At 38.9% G+C, this 20,958-nt stretch overlaps 1 protein-coding gene across 2 annotated transcripts in view; it reads left to right on the top strand.

Annotated features, from left to right (window-relative positions):
• Positions 1-20,958, top strand: part of CNTNAP5 (contactin associated protein family member 5) — a 772,957-nt gene that overhangs the window by 705,108 nt on the left and 46,891 nt on the right. For both annotated transcript variants that reach the window (XM_040619104.1, XM_008686098.2), the window contains exon 20: positions 19,662-19,792. In XM_040619104.1, the coding sequence (XP_040475038.1) occupies positions 19,662-19,792 (131 nt within the window). The remainder of the gene's footprint in view (positions 1-19,661; positions 19,793-20,958) is intronic.

A 20,958-nucleotide genomic window follows, 5' to 3' on the forward strand; every position in this document is an offset into this window, starting at 1 on the left:
AAATCCCCAGGGAGAAACGGCTAATTAAGGCACAGGCTTCCTAGCCAGCTGTTGCACGCAGAGAGAGGTAGTTCATGTTTAAATATCCAGGCTGTAAAGGGGAGGTGAGGCAGCAGAAGGCCTCTGCAAGCTGCCAGGAGATATTTCTTGTTGAATGACACTGGAAGCAGGGACTGACACAGCGCAATCTGTAAGTAACAGGACAGCGGGCTCCCCTAAATCATGTCAAGTAAGCTCTGGGTACCACCGTAACCATGGATTCAAGTGCACTATGGCATTGAAGGTGCCACTTAGACATCCAGCAGGTATCTCCTCAATACCTTCCTTTGTTGTACTTGCTTTCAAGATATCTTTAAAATGATTCACAGTGAAGACCTACTCTGAAGGGTTATTGTGGGGATTAAATAACAGTGCATACAACAGAGAGCATAATTAATGTGACTTTTATCTGTCTATTCCTATATAAATACAAATATAATCAGTCTATGCATACTGTGTTAGAAATATTCTCCTTTAATACTGTGAAATCTTTCCCTATAGTTATACACTAGCAGATAAATTGTATTAGATGATAACTTGTTCACATTTTCCCCATGTTTGAATATTTAGGTTGATTTTTAATGTTTTACTTCTTTTAATGTTATGATGAATTACTTGCTACTCAATCTTGGGGCCTCAATTATTGCCCTGGTTAATTGCTCAATCTACATGCATGCATATTTTTTAAGGCCTCACATATACACTGCCAAATTGTCAAGAGTGCTGCAGAACTTGCTAAAGGTCCCATGTAACACCTCTGGCCAAGCTTCTAGAATGCAGAGGGGCTTGCCTAGGGGTGAACGTCCTTTAGGGTGGCAACATCCAGAGCCACACACAGTACTAGTGAGTCTAAGTCATAAAGTCATAAAATCCAACCCTGGTATGGCATTTAGCACCACTCTGTCCCCAGACATGGAGCTAGGTGTCTAGCTTCTGGAAATTAGTATTTGCTAAATGCCTGTTATGTGTTGTGTGAGGCTAGAGGCTACGTTAGGTTTTTTTCTTTTCTTTTTTTCTTTTCTTTTCTTTTCTTTTCTTTTCTTTCTTTTCTTTTCTTTTCTTTTTCAAAATCTAACAAGACATCTGCAAAATAGATATTAATATTCTTATTTTGGGCTCCTGGGTAGCTCAGTTGGTTAAGCATCTGCCTTTGGCTCAGGTCATGATCCCAGGGTCCTGAGAGAGAGCCCTGCACTTAGCTCTCTGCTCAGTGGGGGTCTGCTTCTCCCTATCCCTCTGTGCTCTCTCTCTCTCTTTCTCAAATAAATAAATAAAAACCTTTTAAAAATAGTCTTATTTTGCTTTGGGGAACAGAGAGTTTAGGTGACTTGCTAAAGCTCACACAGTAAAGAATGGCTGCCTAATTCTTTCTATGTGACAGACCTAGCACAGATGTACCAAGGAATTACATCTCTTGCCCCAGATCACACATGCTGGCATCAATAAGGAGGACTTCAAGCACATCGTCTCTTCCACTCTCCCATTAGAAGAGTGACATCTCCTTCCTTCCTCTGACCTAATTGAGAGCATATCAGAGAGAGGAAGGGGAGTTGGAATGGAGTTGGGTAGCCCATGGTAGAAAACTTCAACTTTATTCTCTGATGAGCCAGACAAAGATTTAAAGACGTAAAGGGTAGAAAGGGGAATGAGGAGACAGTGGAAAAAAATAGAGCATTTCCCAAGGGATGACTATAGGGTAAAAATGGTTATATAAGCAGATTTAGGAAACTTATTCACCTCGGAACTGTGAGCAAGATTCCAGAGTCACTGGGTGGTTAGTCAGGTGCTTTGTAAAGCTCAGAGCTGCACAGGATAGAGTTGTGTGTTACTAGCAGTAGTGAGAAGCTAGTAAGTTGGAGCAGATATTTAAATTGTAATGTCATCTAAAAATAAAAGTGGCCTCTAAATTGAAATTGCTCTGCCACGGACAGCTCACCCCCTTTGCAGGTTTTTATTGTATCCATATGTTCAGGTCAAACACCTGTGTCCATTTTGTGAGCTGTTTATAGAGGGAATAATTGGGAATAGGGATTAGTTTTCTATTTTGGTTTATGATTCTTCAGAGAGAATTCTTGGCACATTCAGTCATAATGACTATCACTGTCCTTCCTGCCAGTCCTCAGGCACGGCTAGTGGGGTCATTTCCCAAGTACTGTGGTCTCCTGAGGTGGGGGCTGACTGTGTCCCTGGTAGCTTCTATCCATGCTCTTGAGTGCTCTGCAAATGAATTCTCCCTATATCCAGGATGGAGTATGCCTTGGGTTGTTTTGAAATTGTTTAACTATCTTCCATGAGTGTCAATGTATAAATACACTCTTACCCAAAGAGGCCATAATCCCTACTGAAGAGTTATTAATTATACACGTACCTAGTGTTTGTTTTCCAGCTTTCCCCAGGGAGCTCAAAGCACTTTGCAAATATGAATTGCAAACAATAAATAATGCCTTTGACTTCTAAGAAACCTATCTCTGAGGGTTTAAGTCGATGCCTCCCTAAGCATTCTCACAAGAGTGAAACTCTCACTTCTCTAGGGCAGGAAATCACCTCCTGTCTTCTCTTGTAAGAAAGAACAGTGGATTAATTTTACCAAAGTGGGACTGGGGGATGTGAGGGAATACATTTGTAATGATGTTTTAAAAACCAGATAAGTGACATTAAGTGGCTTTTGGAAGGAAAACATGGCTTTATACTAATATTGACCGTCAGAAATTTTCATTAATCATCAATAATGATGAGGAGAGAGGGTGTGTCCAAAGCATGGACTACAATTTGACAATCCCGAGTTAAGTATTGTCTCTGAAGCACCTGAATGACTAAATCTCACCGTTGGCTAAAAGAACTCATTTCTTGCCCTACTGAAGGGATTTATCCAAATGAAATATGTGCAGATAGGATGGAACTATTTATTTCACAGCTTGCTCTATTTTGAGTTCCTCACCCAGGGAAAGCAGCGGAAGAATTATTTGGGCCATGTTTTGGTTTAGCACAGAATCCAACCGCAATTGAATTTGTATGTATGTAGCAAATGTGATATTTTACGCACAGTTTTGTTTGCAAAACAGTAAATAAATGAGAACCACTGGTTGCTTTCTATATAAACCTGCTTCTCCTAGGAAATCATCTGTTCTGAAATTTCCCTTTCACAAGGCAGAAATTTGAACTTGAGATAAGGATCGGGTCTTTCCAGATTCTTCAAGGCTGCTGCCTACCCAGCAAATTGTACACATTCAATTGATATCAATTGGTAATGAGACCAGCTCTCCAGGTGGCTGTTTCAGAGATCACCACCACTCTTGCTTCTTTCCAATTCCCCGTTGTGTAAATGGAGCTCTTAAATATGGTGCTGCATTAATAGAGCTCTTTGCAGAATCATTTTACAACAACAAAAATGATGACACAGGGTATCAAGCCCAAGCCAACTAGGATGATGATGATGATGATGATGATGATGATGATGATGATGACGACGATGATGATGCACCCTTTATCCTGATTCCGTATGGAATTCTTGCAAAATAGCTTCAGGGATTATATAATATTCAAAATAATAATTATGACACAAGCTAACATTTATGAATGTCATGTTGCAGATACTCTAAAAGTACTTAATATGGCTTCAATTCTCAGAATTTCATGAAGTAAATGCTATGACTATACCCATTTTGCACACAGGGGAAATGAGGTACTGGGAGTTCATTTGATTTATCTAGGGCCTCACTGTTAATATAGAGAGACATTGGGGTCTGATCCTGGCAGACCAGCTAATCATAATTATTATTCTGTCCTGCCTTTCAAAGAACATGTCGATAGGCACACAGGCTCAAGATTTGAACTGGGCCACTGTGTCATGGAATTCTACAATGATTCTGTCATTTGAAGGGATATGGAGAATCTTATGGAAGAACACATCTTTTATTCCCATCCATTACAACCAGTCTTTAAGCTGGAGAGCAATATTCCTAATTTACTATAAAGCAATATCTTATCACACATGGCTGACTGAATCTAATTGGGTTGCCGTCAACACAATCTCCCTGTCAATGTCTCTTAGATTTCTATTTCCAGACAATGCTTTTCTCCATAATTCCAGTTCCCACATTTTTTGCTGTTTGTTGCCATATTCAACTTCATATTTCTATTATAACCTTAATACCTCACCTAAATTTTAGTAGTTAAAACCTACTTTTGTTTCATTTTAAAACTTGTCTTTCTTTTCTTTTCATATTTCCATTATTATTCAAAGATATTCATTAATTCCTTCATTCATTAGATGACTGTTTATTAACTACCATATACCAGATGCCTTTGATAGGTACTGAGGACACAGAGGTGAGTGAGGTAGAGAGGACCTCTGTCCTCCTGGATTTTGTATTCCGTTGGAAGAGTCACATGTTAATACACTAAGAGAAATAGAATTATAAACTGTGGAAAGTTTCCTGTGAGAAAATTCAGGTTATTATGAGGGCTTCTATCAAAACTGGGGGAGGGGTGCAAAGAGGGCTTCCCTGGGGGAGAAATGGTTCTCCTCAAGTAGGTGATGGTTGGTTGGGTGGCGTGGATTCCTGTAGAGGAGGTATAGAGGAGATACAGCCAGCAGACACTCTCTTAGGAGGACAGACAATGAATGGAGGAGCTGAGAGATCATCCAGCTGGCCACAGAGAATGAGGTGAGTGATGTGAGAGGGGTCAGCTGGCATAGAGCACCCCCAGACCTGGAACCCTATGGTCATGGTTCTTTTCTTTGCCTTAATACACCCAGCCTTTCATCAAATCCTGCTGATGCTGGTGTTGCCCTCTCAAAATTATCTTTCCTCTTATCCAATCTGGCTTTGACCGTGCCTATAGGCCTTTAGCAGGGCTCCCACTCCTTGCTATCCTAAGGCACTGAGGCCTGGAGTTTTTCTCTGCAATTTTTCCAAAATATATCCTACAATATTTTTTCCATTAGAAACTTCACGGACTCTTCAGCACTTGCAGTATAAACCCGGACTCATGGGACAGTGCATACAGCCCCTTAGCATCTGGTATGGACTACTTTTACACAGAGAACTGAATTTCCTGTCAGAAAGTTTCCTGCTTTAATGCTCTTTTCTCTAAACTAGAATGTATTGTCGACCATGAGGAAATGCTTGGGGAGCTCTGGAGATCTTTGCTAAATATTGGAAAACACAAATGTAATTATTTTATTTTTCTTTCAAGAAAAGCACACCTGTCTCTTTTTCAATGTTTCTGTAAGTGAACAAATATATTTGATGTAGTGAAAAAGTAATATTAGCTTTCTTTGTATGCACAAGTTTTCTGAAATGCATTCATTCCTTCATTTGGCAGGTATTTTGGCAGCCCTTACCATATGTAAGAACAGTGGAGGAAAAACTTTAAAGCACGTGAACCTCTTTTGGCTGCAATATAGGACTACAGGAAGGATTTGGGGAGATACAGCTAACAGGTTGAGATAAGATTAGGTAATGTAAGTCTTTGGACTTAATTATGTTGATATGTAGGGAGGGTTCTTCACAGTGAAGTAAGGCTGCCAGGTATGATGAAGGAAGGTAAATTTGTTGTTGATACAGGGGAAAGTGCTGGGGAAAAGGTGGTCAGTGGGAAGTCTATGCATGGCTCAGGCATTGTAGAATATTGGGGGGATGTCCCTTGAATAAGGCGGCCACCTTTCCACCTGTTACATGCTCCCATCAAGGATGGGACATTTCCTCTAGGTCATGGTATTTGTTTTGTTTATAAATTTAGGTTTACCTTCCATCTTCATTGGGAGGTGTGAGCTCCATGAGAGCAGAATCTTTGACTGTCCAGGAAAAAAAAAAAAAGGCATGTAGTAGGCACTCAATAGACAAAAACGTGGAGGCTTAACTACATGGCCTCTGATTCTCTTTTTCATCCAAGGACTATTATTTATGTTTGCTCTTGTTTTCTTTTCTTTCTTTTCTTTTCTTTTCTTTTCTTCTTTTTTTCCTTTTTTTTTTTTTCTCCCATAGGTCTACTACATAACATTGATCATCTCAGTAGAGAACAAAGTTTCTTGTATTTTCTCTTCGGTGCATATGTAATGTCTTTTTGAGAGATTAAACTGCATAGTTAGGCAAGGGCATGCCATGTGTGTAAATGTGCATGGGTGAGAAGGTATGAGTGTGTTAGTATGTCATGGGTATGGGGGGGAGATGTTCTTCATTATTATTTCATTTCTGTTGTACCTCATGTTCAGACAAAAGAGGTTGAGGAGAAAAACAAAGCATTTTGGACTGTTACTCTAGTCTCTTCTCTCTGTTCTGTCTCAGATCTGGAGACAGAGACCCTCCTCCTGCTTCTTATCTATTGCAAATCCATAGCAGCATGTAAACACAGTAGTATAGGCCTTGAGTTCAAAACCTCATGTTGCAACTGAGACATCAGGTACATTTTTAATTTCCCTGAGCTTCACTTTTTCTCATCTGTAACAAAAATAATTAGTCCAAATTGTTGTCATGTCACAGACTCTGACTCAGGGAAGTGGCTGGTTCCTCTTAGGGGTGGGGCAGGAATCTTGGGAAGGGGTCTTGGGGAAGAGCCAGAAGCAGGCTCTGTAAGTCTGCATCTTGGGACATCCTCAAATGCTACTCTACTCCCTCATCTGGTGAAATGTCCCACATAAATACACAAGAGTTTTTACAAGGGGTGGCATGGGACAGACACTCGGTAAACTTTATTTTTAACTTCTTCTTTGAGCTCATCTCTCAGAAGCAAGTCACCATTTCCATGGCTAAAGCGCATGTTGGAATAAAAAAGAATAAGGGATCCAGAAGGGACAACGTTCTGGATGAGGCCTTCACTTCTGAACAGGTGGGATTCCCTGTTGGAGGAACCCTACGCATCAGGAAAAGCCTCCGTGCAATTGTCTCTGTGCCATTAAACAGGATCCTGTGGTTATATCTTGATGACTTTGCATTGTGAAAAGTGCCTGAAGTTATTCATGAGCTAGTTACACTATTTGTTAATGATTTTAGAAAATGGTTTTGGAAATCATCTCTAATTGACCATCATTTATATTTTCATTTATGGAAGTGCCTGAAGCCAGCACTGACTGCTCTGCAATTTCTGAACTTGGCAGGCTGCATGACACTGATGGGCATCAGAAGAACACAAAGGCCTAGGCATGTGGGTGCTCTTCCAACCATGCTACACCTTTCACACCTTTAAGCTTTTTAACAAATCATCATTCTATGCTCAACATTTTTTTTTAATGTTCCTTCTTCACCATTTCCAAATAGTGTGCACTGTATTAGATGCTAAGGATAATATTAGACCTGATTATTAAATGCAGATTGGCTCAGCTCCCCCATTATATGGATGTATTTGTGCTCTGGGTCAATCACTGCTGGCCCCAGTCCCTGGAATGCATCATTAGAAAATGTATCAGAACTGTCATCCAGAGGAGTGCTTTTGAAACTATCTTTATAAGTAACATATAGAAAAGGCAAAATTATGATTTGAAGAAATAATGGCTCCATAGAGGTAATGGCTTCCTTAAGGAACACAAGGTTTACATCCCAAATTTATTATCTTCTGCTTATTCTCCATGGGCACACCTGCATTCCATCCAACCACAGACATGCATAGCCTCCTCTTTTTCTTCTCCCTACCTTTGACTTGCTATTTCCTTTTTTTCCTCCTTTTTTCCTCTTGTCTCTGTGTCCAAGTTTTGTGTGTTCTTTATGAATCCAGTTCAGGGTTTATCACCACCACTGGCAAGCCTTCCCTAATTTTCCTGTTTTCTTACTCAACAGATGTGTTTCCAGAACTTGTCTTCACTGTACCGTACTAGTCTTCTTATGGTCTTGGGTCACTCACTAGGCTGTGCATGTCTTGGGAGAAAAGCTTTGTCTTTCTTCTCTAAGTCAGTGTTCATAACACCATTCCTGGAACATCATGGTGTGGCCCTTCTGTTTGCTGCACTTTGACAGAACCCCTGCTCCTGCTGAGCTCTACACTGGGCACCATGGGAGGTGGAAAGAAATGAGCACCAGCTTCTAGTTAGAAAGAAGTACTGGTTCTCAGTGACATTTTAGCCAACCAGATAACAAGTCACAAATCGTGACCCAGTATTTCTGTGGATGTCTGTCGTTTTATACTGTCAGTACCGTCATCATCAAATTTTTTAAAAATGTTTACAAATACTTGCACAGCCAACATTAGTTCCAAATATTGTAAAATTTTAAGCGCCATGATCAAAAGCATCTATATTCAAAAGCAATTGGATCATAAAAAGTGAACATAAAATTTACAAAGCCGCTTCATCCTGAATACTTTAAAGACTAATTACTATGTTGAGGTCTAATGACTATTGCCTTCAAACCCCATAAATCATATACAAATAAGAGGAGAGAGTTTTTAAATGTAAGTGAACTCTAATTGGGTCTCAGCAGAAAGGAAAATAGATCTTTAGTAGCTCAATGAAATCTTTAAGCACATAAAGCACCAACCAGTGTTTCCCATGGAGTTTTGGGGTCTGTGCCTTTTACACATGCTGTAAAGACTGAATTCAGAGAATAAACCTGAGCCAGAGGAACCTTTTTGATTTCATTCATCTATATCATGTGAAAAATAAAAAAATAAAAACAAAAATAAATTAAGTTCCTAATTTTGTCATTCAGGGTGTTTTTCTTTTTATTGAAAAAAGGCTGACATTCCATAATGTAAGCCATAAGGAAACAGGGGTCTGGACAGAGTACCATGGAAGAGGGGCAGTTGGTCTGCTCTTATTCCCAGTAATGGGACTCTTTTGCTATGCAAATGACTTTTGAGTTAAAGGTAAGACAGGTTGAGGAATATTTTTTGCAAACATAAACAGAAGCACTGAAATAGAAGAAGATAATTGTTACTTATTAAGGTGGTGCTTAGAATAGAGCTGAATGAAGTAAACCAGAACCCATCACCGAATAAGCTAGAGGACTTGGTACCTGTTTATGACTTCCTCTGAGAGTTTTCAAGGTTGTTTTTGAATAAGAAATGAATTGAGCCCTAGAAAACTATCATAGCTGAGTGGATCTGGGAATGCTCAGCGCATTGCAGTTACTGACTCATGAGAAATTCTCAAATAGCTGAGGTTTTTTTTTCCTAAGGATAGCTGAGCTGATTCTTTTCAGTTCTAATCTCTCCTCACCTTGCCCAAGATAGAAGTAGGAAGAACAACCTTAATGTTTAACTTCGCCATGAAAATTGGCTTTATCTTCCATGGGGCTTGCTTCTTTTAGTATAAGTGTCTCCTTTTTCCAAGAAGCTTAAAAATACAAGACTTTTTTTTTGTTTTATTTTAGAGACATTTCATTATATTTAGCATTCAGTTGTGCATGCAGTGATTTGAGGACAAGCTCTGGACAATTGAGTTTGGCTTCAGAGTGGCCACAAACTTGGTTTTGGTGTTCTCTCTGTGAAGTCTGGCTGAGTAGGGTTATCACGGAGATATACTTTCATCCAAAGGCCTTTATTTTTATGTGGTGGGTGTTATAGAAGACATGCAAAGCATGGCTGCTACCCTACAGGGAAATTCAGATTACAGTTAAATTAGAGGGAAAATCTGTGTGAAACGACTGATATCTAAATGTCCCACCAGGTTACACAAACTACATTCTCTTTACATGTAAAATTAGTGTAAAATAATAATGTATATGTCATAATTTTAATGTATAAAGATGAAATATGAGAAAAAAAAATTTAGGCAATCCCTAGAACAAAATAGGCAACTGATATTTTAATACTATTCATTATACCCATGACATTAACTAACAGTTATAGCTATAACAATGATAATTATTGAAATTATCATGATCAACCCTTAAATAGTTGTTTGCATTATATATGTTTAAGCATGGATTAGATAAAAGAAATATTTTTCATATATCACCCAAACCATTCACTCATTCAGTCTATTAAAAAAATCAATAAATATTTATGGAGCCCCCCCTATATGCTAGGCATTTTTTTTCTCAGCACTGGATATACCCCAGGAAAAAATACAGGTATAGTTCAGTTATCATGGAGCTTATAATTAAATGGATAATGAAAAACACTAAACAAGTTTAAAAAATGTATGAATTAAGAAAAGAGCAGGATGGTGATAAGTACTCTAAAAACTAGTTGTTTGAAAAAAGCAGACCTTTCTACAGTGTCTTACCAAAATCTATGTACTGAATATTTTTACATAGTGACTCAAAATCAGTTTGTATGACTAAAACAATATTTCCCCTAAGTATAGTGAATCATATTCATATTTTATGTTTTGGACTCTTCCATTTTATTAAATTTCTGCCTTTATGGAATTTACATTCTAGTATAGGGAGATAGGCAATAAATAATAAATATTAACAATAAGCAAAAGGTTACAAGGTGGTAAGCTCTGTGTGGGGAGGGACAAGAGCAGTGTAAAGAGGTCAGGAATATGTATAAGTGAGGTGCGGAGCTCATAGTTTTCAACATGACTATCAGAGAACTCTTTAAGCAGGTGGTATTTTCACAAAGCCTTGGAGGGTTTTGGGGTGGGGGGATTGTTGGGGAGCCATGTGTATATCCAGAGAACAGCATTCCAGGCAGAGAAAACAGAGAATGCAAAGTCCTAGACAGATGCATGCTTGTTGTTTGAGAACTGTTAAAGGAAGCATTGTGACTGGACCCCAGTGAGAAGGGGAAATGGGGTAGGTGTTGAGGAAAGAGAAGTAATGAAAACCTTAGGACCCTATAATCACAACAAAGACATTGCCTTCTAGTCTGGGTAAGATAGGGAGTCATTGAAGCCTTTGAGCAGGGGAGTGATTAATCTGATTTATACTGATTTATATGATTTAGACATTTGATTTGTCTGTAACAAGATTGTTCTAGATGCTCTGGTAAGAATAGTCCATAAGGGGCTAAGGCTAGAAGAGTAGTAGTTAGGAGGCTATTGAAATAATATGGATGAGAAATGTTGGCTGTTTGGTTGAGGGTAGTAATAATGGATTTGATCGGAGGTAAAGAAACAGTTGGCCTCAGCATATATTTTGAAGAGGGTGTGCAAAGTATGTCATACACTACTGGAAATAGGACATGAGGGGTGGTTCTAAGATTTTTGGGCCAATCACCTGGAAGTAGAGGCCTGCCACTACTTGAGGTAGGAAGTTATGGAAGGAACAGGTTTAGAAAGGAGAATCATGAATTCAGTCTTAGGCATATTAAAATTTGAGGTTATTGGCTTCCAAGTAGAGATGTTGAGAAAGTAAGTGTACAGAGGAGACTGCAGGTGAGGGAAGAAGACCAATCTGGAAATATAAATTTGGAATTGGTCTGCATTTAGATAATATACTGGGTTCAGTAATGTCCCTCTAGATTCACCTCAGAACGTCAGAATGTGATTTTATGTAGAAATAGTGTCTTAACACAACTAATTATTTAAGATAAGGTCATGATGGATTATAGTGGATCCTAAATCCAATGACTGGTGTGTTTATAAGAAGAAAGGATAATGATACATAGACTCAGAGATACATGGAGACACACAGAGAGAAGGACGTGTGACATGATAATAGAGGCAGAGATTGAAATGATGGAGCTATAAGACAAGGAACACCAAAGATTGTCAGGTCCCAGGAGAAACTAGGAAGAGACAGGACAGATTTTCCTCTAGAGTCTTTAGAAGAAGTGTGGAAATGCTGACACTTTGATTTCAAACTTCTGGCTTCCCAAACGATGTGTAACAGCAACTCTAAGAACCAAAAAGATAATATTGGAACCATAACACTGTATGAGATTGTCAAGGCAGTGAGTGTTGATATAGAAAAATCCATAGGCTGAGCCCTGGGACTTCAACATTAAGAGGGCAAGGAGAAATAGAGGAATCAGTGATGCAGAGGGAGAAGGATGGTCAGTGAAGAAGGAAGGAAAGTAGGAGAAAGAATGTTCTGAAAGTTAAGTGAAGAGTATTACAGAGAAGAGAGTGACCTGTATAGAATGTTAAGGAGAGTTAAGATGGGGATTTTGAATAGAAAATTTGATTTAGCAACATGAAAGTCATTAATGACCTTAGCAATAGAAGTTCTAGTAGAGACCCAGGGGTGAAATCCTACTGGAGGGAGTTTAAAAGTAAATGGGAGACAGGAATTGGAGACAAGAAATATAGATAAAGCCTCAGGAGTTTTATTGCAGACCAGAAGAGAACAGAGAAATATAGCAATGGCTGAAGTTAAAAAGGTTGAAGAGTTTTCTTTTCTTTTCATTTTCTCCTCCTTAAGATAGGAAAAATGCTAATGGGAATGATGTAATACAGAGGATGAAACAAAAAAATTGTAAAGGATGGGGGATCCTGAGTGATATCTTCAAGTACATGAGAAGGATGAGAAGGAATGCATAAAATGATATTAGGAGAGATCATGGACAGTTTATCTAAGTTAAATAATAGAAGGTAGAATATATGGGTTTAGAAATTGATGGTTAGTAAATATGGTGGCAGGAGGTTGTAGGAGCTCTTTTCAGGTTGCTTCAGTTTTCTTGGAGGAGCAGGAGGCATCAGCTGAGAGTGGGGAAGAATGCAGAGTAGGGGGCCAGAGGATAGAAGAGAAGACATTAAAGAATTGTCTGAGCCAGTGCGTGCACTGACTTAGTAAATGCACTGAGACAGAGGGGACATAAGAAAGACCCACTTGAAGTTGTGGATGGATATGAAAGGCCTACCAGCAATCTGCATTATTTGATTGTCTTCTGCCAGCTAAACTGGGTAGAAGTAGAGAAATCACCAGTTGCATTTTAGTAGTTACAGTTCTGCAAGCAAATATGTCCATTCAGTAAAGAATGATCAAGGGAATTAAGACCCTGAAGGAGAGGATGATTTACAGTGATGGACCAGGCAGTTTGAACTGGGTCAGGAAAAAAGAGGATATGAAGGGGATGAGAAACATCAAGTAGTTGGTAAGATTAATTCTTGCACTAGGGATTATGGGAATCCAGAAATTAAAAGAAGGGTGCCAGATGAGCACTGGGTGTTATATGCAACTAATTAATCATTGAACACTACATCAAAAACTAATGATGTACTATAGAGTGGCTAACTGAACACACACACACACACAAAAGAAATAGAGGGGGGAAAAGGGAGGGACAGAAAGGGAGAGGTTGTATTCAGAGAGTGAGATGCTTTAACTGCAATTAGGGAGGTGTTGACATTATTAGCAATAACAAATATTGAATTCTGTTACTGATTCCATGATGCACTAATCAATCATGACAACAGTTTGGAAAACCTTGTTACATGGAGGTGCTAAGATAGGTGTGTATGGGTATAAAAGGCATGACTGCATGGATCACATCAGATCCATGAGATGAGGAGAGACCTTTGGCAAAGATCTGTAAGAGGAGCTTTCCAGGTGGAGAGAAAAGCAAGTGTAAGACTCTAACGCAGGAATGAACTTGTCACGTAAGAGATCATACAGTAGGTAAATAGTAGTTGGAGCTTAGTGAGCAAGGGCAAATGTGGAATGTAATAAAATCAAAGAGGTGTAGAAGAAGATCATGTAAGATCCTGAAGGCCATGGCAAATACACTGGATTTTATTCCAAGTGTATTGGGGAGCTATTAAAATATTTTAATCAGTGGCATCAAAATTTCAAGAGTTTAACTGATGTGTAGAGAATGGATGAGTGTGGGGAAACAAGAAGTAAGACTAGAATCTTGGAGATGACTTTAGATGTGTTGCAATAGTCTAAGTGAGTGTTGGGGTAGATTAAATGAGGGTGTGGTGGTTGAGCTGGAAAGAAGTGTGGAGATGCAGGATTTGCTTTCTAGAGACCAGATGGTTGCTGATGACCTGTGTGTGTATCATGTATGCTAGTGAAGGAAACCAACAAAACAGGGATGATTCCTACAGTTTTGACATAAACAATGAGTGGATGGGTGTTGCCACCGGGTGAACAGTGAAGATAGACTAGAAGCTAATTGGTGAGAACGGTCTGATTAGTAGAAGCTAAAGTTGGAGTAATAGGGACTGATAGGGAATGGAAAAGATTCAACATTGTAGAAAAGCTCCTGCTTTCAAAGAAAATGATAAAGCAAGAAACTGACAACATTCTGTGGACAGAAATACAAAAATGGACTCCACAACGATGGTCCAGTACCTCCATGGGTGCCTCTTTTGGTCTTGTGAGAACTGATCTTGTGAGAACATTTAGATTGGGCATACACACTGGGTCTGCAGGCTAATTTTCTTAAGATTCCAGTTTTTGGGGCACCTGGGTGGCTCAGTCGTTAAGCGTCTGCCTTCGGCTCAGGGTGTGATCCCGGCGTTCTGGGATCAAGCCCCACATCAGGCTCCTCTGCTGGGAGCCTGCTTCTTCCTCTCCCACTCCCCCTGCTTGTGTTCCCTCTCTTGCTGGCTGTCTCTATCTCTGTCAAATAAATAAATAAATAAATCTTAAAAAAAAAGATTCCAGTTTTTGTACATCAGACCAGTCACACGTGTGTCTAAAGGCCTTTATGGGACCCCTCCTTACAAGAACAAGTCTGTATTCATTGTCATTCTAGCATGAGCCTTCTCTGCCCGGCTTTTCTTTACTAATGTCTTCCAAGTTCCCACTCAAGGTGCAGGGTCTTAGTTTTTCCATTTTCAGAATGAGAAGATTGGTTGAGTGCATGTCTGCTAATATTCTCATCAATACAAATGGACTACAGCTTTACTGCTTCAAGCATGGTAAAATTCAGCAGCATTGTTCTTAAATCTCTACAACTGCATAAGCATATCACCTTATATTTTGTTCTTTTTTGTTTTCTTAGCTAACTTCTAACTTCCTCTAGCAAACCTCTTTCTCTGAAAAACACTTTCTTATTAACTCAACCCTTTAACTGCTCATCGTTTTTGTTTTTGTTTTCAGATTTTATTTAAATTCTAGTTAGTTAATGTACAGTGCACTATTGGTTTCAGGAGAATTCAGTGATTACTTACATACAACATTATCATTTTGAATTCACAAAATGTGTATTCTGTATGTTCTGTAAAATCATTTACCTTTCCCTTTGCTCCACCATCCACTTCTCTGTCCTCCACTCATCCATCTACCCCACCACACATCTCTTTGGAGTCAGGGTGCTATAGTGGAAGAAACATATGCTTTAAAATTCTGTACCTCTGAGTTTGAATCTTCTTCTCCTTCTCTATCTTTTTTTTTTCTTCTCCTTCTCTTTCTTATCATTATTATTATTATTTATTTGTATAGTTATTTACCTCCCTGAAAATCTATTTCTTGATCTGAGGATTTGATTAAAAATATCAGTATCTTAGGGCACCTGGGTGGCTCAGTCAGTTAAGTGTCTGACTTTTTTTTTAAATAAGTTTTGTTTTGTTATATTAGTCACCATACAGTTTTTGATGTAGTGTTCCATGATCCATTGTTTGCATGTAACACCCAGTGCTCCATGCAATATGTGCCCTCCTTAATACCCTTCACCAGGCTAGCCTGTCCCCTTACCCCCCTCCCCTCTAAAACCCTCAGTTTGTTTCCCGGAGTCCATAGTCTTCTCATGGTTCATTTCCCTTTCTGACCCCCTCCCCTTGATTTTTCCCTTCCTTCTCCTAACGATCTTCCTATTTCTTATGTTCCATAAATGAGTGAAACCGTATGATAATTGTCTTTCTCTGCTTGACTTATTTCACTTAGCATAATCTCCTCCAGTCCGTCCATGTTCCTGCAAATGTTGTGTAATCATTCTTTCTGATGGCTGAGTAATATTCCATTGTATATATGGACCACATCTTCTTCATCCAGTCATCTGTTGAAGGGCATCTCGGCTCTTGAAGAGAAGGGCCATATGCACCCCAATGTTCATAGCAGCATTGTCCACAATAGCTAAATTGTGGAAGGAGCCGAGATGCCCTTCAACAGATGACTGGATTAAGAAGTGTCTGACTCTTGATTTCAGCTCAGGTCTTGATCTCAGGATCTTGAGTTCAAGCCCTACGTTGGGCTCCACACTGGGCATGGAAAGAAAGATGAAAGAAAAGAAAAGAAAAGAAAAGAAAAGAAAAGAAAAGAAAAGAAAAGAAAAGAAAAGAAAAGAAAAGAAAAGGAAAGAAAAGAAAAGAAAAGGAAAGAAAAGAAAAGAAAAGGAAAGAAAAGAAAAGAAAAGAAAAGAAAGAAGGAAGGAAGGAAGGAAAGAAAAGAAAGAAAGAAAGAAAGAAAAAAGAAAGAAAGAAAGAAAAAATATCTTTAGGGGTGCGTGGGTGGCTCAGTAAGTTAAGCATCTGCCTTTGGCTCAGCTCGTGATCCTAGGGTCCTGGGATCTACCCCCACATTGGGCTCTCTGATCAGTGGGGAGTCTGCTTCTCCCTCTGCACCCCCCCACTCATTCTCTCTCTTTCTCTCTCTTACTCTTAAAAATAGATAAATAAAATACTTTTAAAAAACAAAAGAAAATCAGTATCTTTAAGGAAGGATTAAATGTCTAAAATATAGTAGACATGTATGACCTTGCTTTTTCTTTCTACTAGATTATAAACTTCTTAAAAATAGAACTATAATATTGTAAGTATTTGTTTATTTAGTACCTGGCACACATTAGGCATTGAATAATTTTTAGTTTATAATTTTGGTGGAGTAGTAATAAAATTCTCCAGAGTGGATCTTTATTCAAAAATATCTCCCGGAGACTTAAGATAGCAAACACTGTGTTGTCCTTTGCAAACACAAAGATGAATAAGCAACTATCCTTCCTAGGGGGCTTTAAATTCAAGAGGAAAGACAAGATAAACACAAAAATTGGGTTTGTTACTAAAAGTGAGCACAGTGACAATATAGGAAAAGAAAAAAAATATGCCAGTCTTCGAGGTCAGTGAAGATCTGGGTAGCATGAGCTGGGTTTTAAGAATAAGGAGGAGCTTGCCAGGCAGATGAGGAGGCAGAGGAAAAGAAAAACACACAGAGGTAAAGAGGGGCATTATTTGGACAGATGCTAAGTGTTCAGGTATAATTCAGATACAAAAAATATGTATGTGATACAGTTGGAAAGGTAAAAAAAAAAAAAAAAGGCTTCATACAGCAGGCCAAGAAGTTGGAATATATCATGTAGAATTAAGGAGGCTTAGAATTTTTTTTTAAGTTCTAGAGTCACATGACTGAATATGTGTTATAATACTCACTAATGGCAGTGTGGAAGACAGTGGAGTAGGAAGACTGAAAAAGTGGGAACCAGTGGGAGAAAAGAAAACAAACTGATGTTTTTGAATAACTGAGATCCAAGAATCTTTACCCTAAGGCCCAACTCAAGGAATTCAACTAGATATTATTTGGACTTTTCAATTTTGAGTTTCTACTTCATATTTTTCCATTATTATGAGTAGATAATTGTCAAGCAGGATATGAATAATAAAATGACTTGCTAAATGGTATGTGATATCCTTTGTTGGGTATTAGAGCAGATTTGCAAATAGGGCCAACAGAGAGACTCAGAGAGAAGGTCCTGTGAAGACAAAGGACATCAGAGTGATGCATCTACAAGCTAAGGAATGCCAAGATTGCCAGCATCCACCAGAAGCTGAGAAGAGGAATGAAAGTATCCTAGTGTAGAGGCTTTAAGAAAACATTTTGCACTTCTAACATCCAGAACTATTGTCCAGAGAAAATAAATATATGTTGTTTAAGAAATAAAGAAATAAAGAAATAAGAAATAAAGAAAAAAGAAAGAAAGTAAGTCCAACATCTCCCAAGGGGAGCATGGGGTTCTACCTAAATACTAATGAGAGACAAAATGTTCAAGGCAGTTGGTTGGAATAAAAACCTGAATGAATTCCCTGAAATATCACAGCCTCAGATGCAGGAGGATAAACTAGTGCAGACACTACTAAATTCTAGACAGGGCCTTCAGGAATCACCCAGTTCCTTAGGCATGCCACTCCTCATACTCTCCAGAGGTTCTCCCAACTTTGAACCAATAAATACCAAGGTGAACCAGTTTCTAAAGAATAATTCATTGGTCTCTGGATTTATTGAGAATATGTATCACCTAGATTTGTACTATTTCAGAGGAGTTATTTCTTTAGATGTAAAAAGTTTCTAAACCCCACTGAATTTGTCAACCCTTCCTTCCTTCCCTCCTTCCCTCCTTCCTTCCTTCCTTCCTTCCTTCCTTCCTTCCTTCCTTCCTTCCTTCCTTCCTTCCTTCCTTCCTTCCTTCCTTCCTTCCTTCCTCCTTCCCTCCTTCCCTCTTTCCTTCCATCCTTTCCTCCCCCCTTCCTTGCCTTCCTTCCTTGCTTCCTTCCTTTCAAATTTACCGTGTATTTACCATGGTCCAGACACAGGGAATCTAAGATATATGCAGATCCTCAAGGAGCTTACAGATTTGTGTAAGAGACAGGTGAGTATACAAATAACACAGCCCAGTACCTGTTAGGGTAGAGATGAGCACAGAGCCTGTAGGAGCAGAAGATACTGATTGCATCAAAACTCCTAAGAAATTGAGATCAGTATTTGTATGGCTCTAGAAGAACTGGTTGAAGTATTTTAGACATAATATGTGATGATGGGGAAGCTTCAGAATACTTTGATAGACAGTGTTCCTATGAGATTATTAACATGTAAGATGCATAATTGTGCAGCAGGCAAAGAGAAGACGTATAAAATAGAGTGATTTTTAAAATGGACAAATGCATACAGGATATGTATGCAGAATCTGTACATGTATATGAATTACCCAGGCAGTGGGATGGCAAGAATCCAAATACCCTCAAGGAATGTGGTACTCATCACCATAACTGACATATAATTATCACATGCTGATTTAGTTTATTGGGTTGAATTAAATGTGAAAACACCCAGATTCTTAAAATTGGAAGGAGTCTGGAAGAGCATGCCACCCAACAACCCACTAGTGCACACACTGGCTGTTTCCTTACCATAGACTCTCTGTGGCCAGGTCCCCTTGCCCTATACCTGCACATTTGCACCACCACCATAGCTCAGCTCCTCCCAGTACCAAATATGCTACTGCTACAGAGCTATTATTCATTTTTAAGTTGTAAAAACCCTAACAATAATAATCAGGAAACAATATTTGGGAATATGCAATGGTTAGAGCAGAAAGGAGAGAGCAAACCAGGGAAACCACCATTAGCTGTAGAGGTTCTTGTATCAACTGATTCAATTGTGTATCGGTCTCATAGGCCAAACATTTTTCTTCTATTCTGGCTTAGATGATTTTATAATCTTATTTCACATTATGTATTATGAAATTCCATGAAGGCAATTAGGAAGAAAAGGAATTATAAGAAGTGGTAGGAATTGAAGAGAGAATGGAAAAGGGTCTATCTTATTAAAGTTTTGACAATCCAGTTACACAATAGACTTGTGGCTGTTTTATTTTCCAGCCTGACATTATGGTTTTCCAACACACACACACACACACACACACACACACACACACACACACTAATTTTGCACCTATACACAGGATTTTCCATATGGACCCAGATGCTATAGTAATACAGCATTTTTAAAAATTTGAATAATGAAAGGATTGAGACATGGATCCCTAGAAAACAGTTATGATCAACTAAAAGACAATCTGATCATATTTTTGCATTTTATGAATCCTATGTTTAATTCTAATTTCTAATTTTTTTTTTCAAGGAAGCTTACAGGTTCACTATCAGCTAAGCAAGAAAGAAACCCAGGTTTTCAATATTGATGCAGAGAACGTTGCCAACAGAAAGATGCACCACTTGAACATTAACCGGGAGGGAAGACAGCTTACCATTCAGGTACCTTACTTCTCTTCTTCTCATTCAGCCAAATGTGCTTTGGCTGTTCAGTAAAATTTTCTGAGCTGCTACCCTGAACCAAGTGTGCAACCAAGTTCTGGACAAGCACACTTGACTCCAGCTTTTGAAGAACTAGACAAAATTGAACTACAATGTGTTCCCTTCTTCCTACCAACATCAACATCAACATCACCTGAGACCTTACTAGAAATGCAAATTCTTGAGCCTTATATCAGATCTACTTAATCAAAACTTTTTTGAAAGGGGGGTAGCAGGTGATTCTGAAGCCTGATCAAATTTGATAACCCTGAACTGGAGTATAAGACACACAAATCACAAGACACTGGCGAGGGCTAGGGTAGAAATGTGCACATTTGATATGGGAGCACAGATGAGGTCACTGATCTCTTCTGAGCATCAATATTTGTTTCTTGGAGAAAGTTAGGAATAAACTGAGTCATAAAGGTGAGTAGGAATTAGCTAAGTGGAGAAGAGGGAAAGAAATGCTCAGATGGTGGGTCCACGTGAGAATCAGCAGAGATGTCCTGAAGAGCATAGTGTGTGGCAGGCACTCTGGAATTCCAGGGGTCTTGGTATAAAAGGCAGGGATCAGGTGAGGGCACAGACAACAGAGAACTGGCAAAGCCCAGATAATCTTATTCAGAATCATGACCTCAAGTGAGCCCTTCAATCACCTATTTTTTTTTAGTCCAACACTGTCTTGATCTCCTGAATGACAATTTTAAATCTTTTTTCTCCTTATACCCCAACAATTACAAACCCATCTTCACTTGTACAAGATGACTTTGTTTTCTTCTTTCTTGTGATAAATGTAGCATTCAGAAGAGATACCTGCATACTCTCACTACCACATTTACCCACCCACATGCATTGGTGTCCAGGCACTCTGTCTCCCTCATGTTGGTGAATATGAGCAGGCAGGGCTTCTAAGACTGAGTCCATGACTTGTGGGACAGGTCTCATGGCCCATGGAAGAACATCACTTCAGCATCTACATCTTTCCCTTCCTTGTCAACATTTCCCAGTTCTGTTGAATGGCTTCTCCTAGCATAAACATACAAGGATTGCATGCATTAGAAACATAATTACAATACAACACAACACAATACAAAATGACAGAAAGCACTCTCTAGGTCAGGGAAGGG

The sequence above is a fragment of the Ursus maritimus genome, unplaced genomic scaffold, assembly GCF_017311325.1.
Source record: "Ursus maritimus isolate PB19 unplaced genomic scaffold, ASM1731132v1 scaffold_1, whole genome shotgun sequence".
NCBI lineage: Eukaryota > Metazoa > Chordata > Mammalia > Carnivora > Ursidae > Ursus > Ursus maritimus.